Source organism: Cydia strobilella, chromosome Z, assembly GCF_947568885.1.
Source record: "Cydia strobilella chromosome Z, ilCydStro3.1, whole genome shotgun sequence".
Lineage (NCBI taxonomy): Eukaryota > Metazoa > Arthropoda > Insecta > Lepidoptera > Tortricidae > Cydia > Cydia strobilella.
Genome location: NC_086068.1, coordinates 9,975,375 through 9,983,965, shown reverse-complemented (window position 1 = coordinate 9,983,965; position 8,591 = coordinate 9,975,375). Strand labels below are relative to the sequence as shown.

The window sequence follows — 8,591 nt, the reverse complement described above, 5'->3', positions numbered from 1 at the left end:
TTTTTAGTTGGTATTGGAGTATAGTGTATTCAGTATTTTTGTCATTATTATAATATGTCATTACAAATATAAATTTTGTCTAATAATATTGTTTACCGAAATCCCATGTACAAATACTTATTTACCTCTTTTATTAGTAAAGTCAGCCAAAAATGAGGTCTACCACCTAAGGTTTTTATTTGTAGTAGAGTCGCTAGAGGAAAATATCGTGCACTTGGTGTTAAAGTTATGGAATCTGTAGTGGGTAGAACATTCCAGAATGTCGTAAAATAATTAACGACAATCAGAGTAGAAAATAATTAGTTTATTTTTTTAATAATACTAATACAACAAAATAATTCAAACTTAACTTAAAAACAGAAATACATTCTAACGGTACTATAGATGTGTAATCCAGTTTTAAAAAGCGAGCCTTTCCATGCTAATCTTTCCAAAAAGAATCTGACTTCCATATCGAAATCAATGAGCACAGTGTTACTAAATGAGATAAACTCATCACGTCGAATCATTTCTTTTCGTCGTTTTTCGAGGAGACCACCTTTCATTTTAATCAGATAAAGGTCAGAATCTTTTTTCAAAACATTGAGAATGTTCACCAAATTTGGCTTCCTTTTCCCAACCGACTTATTTATTTTGGAGTGCCACCCTTCTAAACTATTTGTAGTTCGGATGACCTGCCCGAAGATTGACCACGTTGAAATAAAAGAGTCGCTCTTAAGCCAGTAAGTCTCCATGTATAGCTCAAATTTAGCCAGGCCTACGTCATCATCTGGCATGTCATTTAATATATAGGTAGGCCCAACCATCCTTCATTAAATACGATGGCAAGAACGGTAGTACAGTAGCCAAAGCCACAATTCTTTTTTGACTTTGTGCTTTTGTCACATTTAATTTCTGTGCCTTTCTCCAAAGTGCTCTCGCGTAGTGATAAAAGCAGCCTTTTACCACTGCTTGCGGAAATGTTCTTCTTATCGCACCCATTGCTGCAGACTCATAGTCCGTCATAAATTGTTGAGGATTAAAGCCTGGTATCTTAGATTAAACCATGTTCAGCATTATATTATAGGATTTTGTTCTTTGGTCTGACATTAAGATGTAAATGACTGGGACAACGTTAATAAACTGTGGGGAAGAACCAATATCTGCATGTATCGTATACAATTGCTGAAATGGCCGTGGGCAGCTATGGAAAGTTCCATCGCCAAAAAAGAGGTAAGTGGTGGTATGAGTTTTCTAGCCTCTTGTGAGTAAAATGCGATAACGCGTACATCATCGCAAGCATAATCCGCCAACATAAAAGGTTCAAATACCGGTGGTACCTCTGCCTCCATGATGTTTTCATACTTCAGTTTTTTAACCTTAAGACCTTCCTCCATTTTATGATTGCGAGACCAGCATCTTTCAGTGGTGTCACATGTTCATCATATGTGACGTTTTCAATCAAAAGGTACCACATTGTCGCTTATCGATAAGGTTGATTTCTAATTGAAGTTATATGGAAATAGCGCCTTATTGACAACCGTCAATAAGTACCCTTTCGGTTGAAAATGGCACATATATGTTTTTTATGGGTGTTAAAGTGTTCTAACCCCAGCTCACATAAAGATTTTCGCCCCATTTCAGTTCTCCCCTTTTTGTCAAAACTCTTAGAAGCCACCGTTCATAAACAATTATCCCACCACATTTTCTCTAATCAATTGCTTTCGCCACTTCACAGGAGGCCGGTGACCAGTAGTGGGACCAATATAGGCTAAATTATTCTTTTATTTTCATTATTTTTGTTATTTCTTAAGTATATTATATAAAACGAACGTTATGCGAATTAATATTTATTATAAACGATTTTATAGCTGCAGTTCATTCTACATTGTAAAATTATACGTTTTGTACATGTATTTCGCACGTTATATATACTTACTGAACCTTATATCATAGAAAATTACCCAAATTGAAATTGTATCTTCTGAGCAATATATTATAATAAGTTTGTATAGGTACGTTCTATTACTTACCGACCTATTAATAGCCCTCGTTAACGACAGCCCATAGTGATGGACGAATAACTACAGAACTCTGCAGTGAGCATGGCCCGACGTGCTCTTGGCCGGTGTTTTTGTTTAATATTTATCTATGTAAGTAGATGTAAAACGTATGAATATTGTACTTTGTATCTAAGCTAAGGGTTAGATGCGTCTTTTATATTAAGTATGATAGGCCGCAGTCAACTGATACACTACACGTTCGTATTTTGATAACTATGAAATATGCTCTTTCTCGTATTAGTTCATGATTCATGATCATCATTATGATGTATTTCTTGCGGATATTCATTGAAATTTAACATTATTAATCTAACTAATAACTGAATCTGATTACAACAGCCGAATTCAATAGTTTCAATATTTTTAGTAATGTCCCTTCTTTAAATAAACCGACTAGGTATTAAAAATATTTTTAGTAAACTGTCTACAATAAAGGTTGAAAATTATTTCAAAGATTTTAGTACCTATGAATACTATCACAGAACTAAAGTTAAAAGGCGGAGCTTGGAAACAGTGGATTTCTAGAGAACTGTGGCTAATGTGAGAGAGGTAACCTCAGTATTAGGGGTGAAGCAGGGGCGGGGAGACAGACTCGGCGGAGCGACGCGCGCAACACACGTACTAAGAACATACTTCAAACTAAACTTTAATGTCAACTATACTTAAAATAAATTATACTTGCCTGCACTCCCTTTATACTTTAATAATTCAAGAATAGCACTTTTAACGCTTTGTTTTCTTATACTAGTTAAAGTAATTATTTATTATCTATCATACATGACGATACTTAAGTGTGGAAAAAATATAAGTTAAAGAACATTAAAGATGATATTATGGTTATATTACGAGTAAGAAGTCGGTTAAAAATTAAGGTTTCAGTCAGAAAGTAAGCGCGCGGTTGTGGCGGGCGGGAGGGGGCCCCATGCCACGGCCGCTCCGCCTCGCAATCAGTCGCCCCTAAGTCTCAGGTTTGTACGCAGCATCCCGACACTTTATCTCCTTACGATCCACACATAATTTAATCTGTTGATTGGTGACCGAGAGGCTCAATTATGTATTTTCCCGCATCGAACTGTGCATAAAAGTAGTCGGGTTGCTAGCGCACAATGGCGTACGAACGCCAAGTACGGTGTTCGGTCGGCGCCGGGTTGTTGTTATTGTACGTCGGTGTGGCGGCGCAGCCTTTTTCCGTCGAGAAAATAGTCGTCGGTAAGTGTCATACTCGCAATAAGCGAGATAATTCATGTAATTCATGTTCATTCTTAGTTGACAGCTTGGCATGGTTTGGTTTTGTAAAATAAAACTATATTCTATTTTATTGTTGCTTTTGTATGTGGGGAAAGGTGATAAAAATATGTTTCGTTTCCTTTTCGCTCCAACGCACGCGAATACTCCCGTGCCCATCCAGGGAGTATCGATTTTCTCTTTCCAACCTTATGCGATGTCTCTCTCGGTCTGGCGGGAGTGAATTGGAGGTTATAAATGCGCTTTGCGGTACTTATAGGTAAGTATATCAGCGCAATTCGGAATACCATAAAATTTAAACGGGTTTGTAATGTTTTTTTTTGTCATTTTTAGGGTTCCGTACCCAAAGGGTGAAAACGGGACCCTATTACTAAGACTCCGCTGTCCGTCTGTCCGTCCGTCTGTCTGTCGCCAGGCTGTATCTCATGAACCGTGATAGCTAGACAGTTGAAATTTTCACAGATGATGTATTTCTGTTGCCGCTATAACAACAAATACTAAAAACAGAATAATATAAATATTTAAATGGGGCTCCCATACAACAAACGTGATTTTTTGATGTTTTTTTCCGTAATGGTACGGAACCCTTCGTGCGCTAGTCCGACTCGCACTTGGCCGGTTTTTCATTTTAGTATGGAAATATTTTTAAACGATTACGTTTTGATTGACGACTTTTTAGTTACATTAGTTAATACATTGTGAGGGAGAATGGGATTTTATAGATGAGACAACTTCTGTTTGATATTAATAAACTATTTAATTGGTGATATCAATGAACTCCTATAAAATGCCCCTGATATTTATATAGGTTTGAGTAATATAACCATATCCTACTATCGGCCCGATTCGAACAATGCTTATAACAATTTGTAAATATGAATACCTATTTTAAACAAAAAACAATGAAATAAAACAATACGTACTTACAAATTTAAAAAAAAATACTTTTTCATTTCTCCTCTTCGAAAAGTACAGTTTTCATATACTGTACAGTCACTAATACTATTCGCTTAGCACCTTTGCTTACAAACTTCTATGCAGTGGGCGTCACTTTTCTCTGTACATAGACCCAGAGGTTCAACATTGGTTTTTCCAACTTATGGAGTTTCACTTTCCAAATATACATATTAGCAATAGGAACTCGAACACGACACAACTTCTTCCTTCGACGTATCCGTTCCGGAACTCAAACTATTTAGTTCGATGTCTTTTACGATTCTTGTCATACTTTTGACGAGATTTTTGACTTTTTTAAAGTGTTTTTCCGATGACGGTTGAATGTAGAACGCTGGCGTGGACGACTTCTGTGGCAGGAAGGCAGATTTTCGTCATTAACACAGGATGTCGTAGATTTAAATCTTGTTCGATTACGCTCAACGTTTGAAAATGTCCCTCTATAGTATGGGAGGGCAAAAAAATGAGTATAAATCGTTTCACATTTTAAAAATTGCGTCCCGATAATTTATTATCTATCAGTTATTAATTTTGTTATATATTATCACTTGTCAACATTAATAAATATTTACAAGCCCTCTATATTCATTCACAAGCCAAGGCGTGGACCACTTCTGTGGCAGGAAAGCAGATTTTCGTCATTAACACAGGATGTCGTAGATTTAAATCTTGTTCGATTACGCTCAACGTTTGAAAATGTCCCTCTATAGTTTGGGAGGGCAAAAAAATAAGTATAAATCGTTTCACATTTAAAAATTGCGTCCCGATAATTTATTATCTGTCAGTTATTAATTTTTAACCGACTTCAAGATTTCAAAAGGAGGAGGTTATCAATTCAGTTTTTTTTTTTAAATATTTGTTACTCCATAACTCCGTCATTTCTGGACCGATTTTGAAAATTCTTTTTTTTATTGTAAGTATATACATACAGATTGGTCCCGTTTTTGTCAAAACGCAGTTCTGATGATGGGATCCATGAGGAATCGAGGGAACCCCTCAAATGTTAAAGGCTTACATATAGTGATTTTAGTATTTTCATCGTCAAATCAAGCACTTACATTTAAAAAAGTGACATTTGATGAAGTGGAACTGCTGATGATGATCAGAACGGAACTCTTCAATGACGCATAGTTCACGTTTGGCGATTTGTCCTCTTCGTTATGTTTGTTAAGCAAGTTAGGTTTTCAAGAAACATTTTTGTCAAGCTCGAGTTCTGATGATGGGATCCATGAGGAATCGAGGGAACTCCTCAAATGTGAAAGGCATACATATAGTGATTTTTGTATTTTTATCAACAAATCCAGCATTTCCATTTTAAAAAGTGACATTTGATGAAGTAGAACTGCTGATGATGATCAGAATGGAACTCTTTAATGACGCATAGTTTACGTTTGGCGATTTGTCCTCTTCTTTATGTTTGTTAAGCAACTTAAGTTTTTAAGGCATATTTTTGTCAAGCTCGAGTTCTGATGATGAGACCCATGAGGAACCGAGGGAACTCCTTAAATGTGAAATGCATACATATTGTGATTTTTGTATTTTCATCAACAAATCCAGCATTTACATTTTAAAAAGTGACATTTGATTAAGTGGAACTGCTGATGATGATCAGAATGGAACTCTTCAATGACACATAGTTCACGTTTGGCGATTTGTTCTCTTCCTTATGGACCCAGACCCAAACTTGGACCCGGACTCGGACCCGGACCCGGGTCTGGACATGGACCCCAACTCGGATCCGGACCCGGACCGAACTCTGATCAAAACTTGGACCCGGACAGCCGGACACGGACCCGGACTCGGATCCGGACCCATACCCGGACCCGGAAATGCTACTAGAAAAGTAGGTTAGGTTAGGTTAGAACTGCGACCCTTACAAAAACGAAATGCTACTAGAAAAATGGGTGGTTTTACCTCCTTTTCTACATTATTAGGCAATATTATAATAATTAGGCAATTAGGCAAAATTAGTCAAAAGATGGATTAGGATAATTACGCAAAATATGCTGTCTATTTCATTTCATTGTCTGGAATCTAAGAGTGCACCATCAACAATAAGTAAACTTTCAGCGGCATTCCCCATTGAAGTCGGTTTTTTTTTCTTAAAAATTATGTTATATATTATCACTTGTCAACATTAATAAATATTTACTAGCCCTCTATATTCATTCACAACCCAAATGAAATTGGAGCTGCTGTAGAACATCTTTCCGGCAACCCCTGCTGACCTTCGAGTTTCGACATAGGTACTTACTTTTTTCCGGCAAATGAGAGGGTAGGAAAAAATATTACTTGCAATTTTATTCTTAAATAAGTTAACTATGTCTATTTCGCAGTCGCCAGAAAGCTCGCATATTCTTCTTGTGATAAAAATTTACCAAGACTAGAAATAATATAAAAATAATATGGTTTGCCCTTTCTTTGATATATATTTTAAGATTTTTAGTAAAACCTACGTTTTACTAAAGATCGATACTCTTTATGTCAAAATAAAAAAGTATTCAGTGCACCAAAGGAAACTTTTCTACGAGAGCACTTTAAACTTGAAAGCAACGTTTGACGAAAGTTACCGTAATTACCCAATTCAAATGGTCGTGGTACAGGTTCCACCTGCAACTTACCGGGCAATATCTGTGGAATACCTAAAAAGTTAGTTTTATATTCAACCCTATTAGAATGTAACTCATGTAAGTGTTAACTTATAATTATAACCCTTTATGTCCAGTTTATAGTTTATGGTTAATTATTTTTCGTATGTGGTTATTTTTGCACTTTGTAGTTTTTCCAGAGTCACCCGTTGACCACGAATGCTGTAAAGGGTTCAAAACGTCGGGATGTATTATAAATTCAATATACGTTTTCATAGTTTTACTTGTACTATTGTTTCGTGTTTGAGCAATTCATTCCTGCAGCTCTGCCTTCGGCCTTGGCAAATAATAGTTATTTACGATACAAGTGCGGAAAAGAGGAAATTCGAAACGAGTGGCGATAAATTAAAACACGACCGCAGGGTGTTTTAAATCGACACGAGTTGCGAATTACCTATTCGCACGTGTATCGTACAACGTTTTACAGTACATATGGCCCTTTAAACTTTCCACATATGCACGAAAAGTGCTCTTTTACGCACTAGTGCGAGAATGTAGCACCATAAGTACTGTAAAATACTTGGAGACATTGCGAAGAGAGCGCACCTGTCGGACGCTCCGAGCCTTCAGTCCTACGCGGAGCTCGGCCTTCGGCCTTCGTAACAATTAATGCACTTGTACTTTTGGTCTGTATTTGAGCACTACACTTACGTACGTTCGTTTTAACCCGCCGCTGTCGTAGATTCTAACGCGTTCTTTGAGAAAATGAACTTATTCCATTAGGGTCAATGTGGATTGATGTGGATCGTAGTGAAACGTTATCCCTTCATCTTGCTATCCGAGCTACTTTGCGTCAGTTTTGTAGATATTAATGTACTTCGCACACAATAGCTCAGTGCAGTGGCCACTAGCTCCAAACAAGAGCAATCGTAAGATATCTGTGAAAAATTACTTTTTTTTTACAGAAAGTATGGACACGAAAAAATCTGGTCCTGCATGATATGGTAAATCTTTTAAATGAATGAAGATTTTCAAGCAGCACTTTTTTTTAATGATTTGTGGATATCAGACTATATAATAAAAATACAATTATAATATAACTTTAAGTTGATTGTGAGTTTCATCATTATATATTCCACCGTACCTATATTTTGTTGAACAGCGTTTTCTGATAATCTTCACTCGCTTCCTGCTACAATGCTACAATTGTATTTATATTTGGGAAGTAATTAAATGATCAGCCATTTTTAAGACTGATCTGCAAAAAAAAAGCCATTAAATCATTTGGGCAGCATACAAATATGTTGCCGGCAATAAATAAAAATCGAGCTGCAACTTGTTTAGCAAATAATTCACAAACGGTCAACATTATAACCAATATCCATCTGCTTAATAAATAGTTGAGCTGCAAAATTATTATTTGGTCAGCAAGATTTAAAAATTGATTGGCAGTTTAATTGAGACGTATGCATATTAAGCAAATGGTAATCTGATATAATAAGATGGGTTGCGTTTGATTTGAAAAATCGGCAGGGTTGCAGGCGGAGCGGTATCGTGTGCGTGCATTTCATTCGATGATTATTAGCAGTCACAATGTATTTGTTGGTGATATTTATCCGTTTTGGTAGGTACTTTGAGAGTATTATAGGTGTAAAATGGAAGTTATTAGCTACTAGAAAAGTGGGTTAGATTAGGTTTAGAACTGCGACATTCACAGAAACAAACTGCTACTAGAGAAGTGGGTTAGGTTAACTTAGAACGA

General features: G+C 36.4%; 1 protein-coding gene across 1 annotated transcript in view; it reads left to right on the top strand.

The window, feature by feature from the left end:
* Positions 1 to 2,956: 2,956 nt before the first annotated feature.
* The window catches only part of LOC134754474 (glutamate receptor 1), a 127,245-nt gene continuing 121,610 nt past the window's right edge, over positions 2,957 to 8,591 (top strand). The window contains exon 1 of the mRNA XM_063690808.1: positions 2,957 to 3,251. Within this exon, the coding sequence (XP_063546878.1) occupies positions 3,149 to 3,251 (103 nt within the window). The 5' untranslated portion in view covers positions 2,957 to 3,148. The remainder of the gene's footprint in view (positions 3,252 to 8,591) is intronic.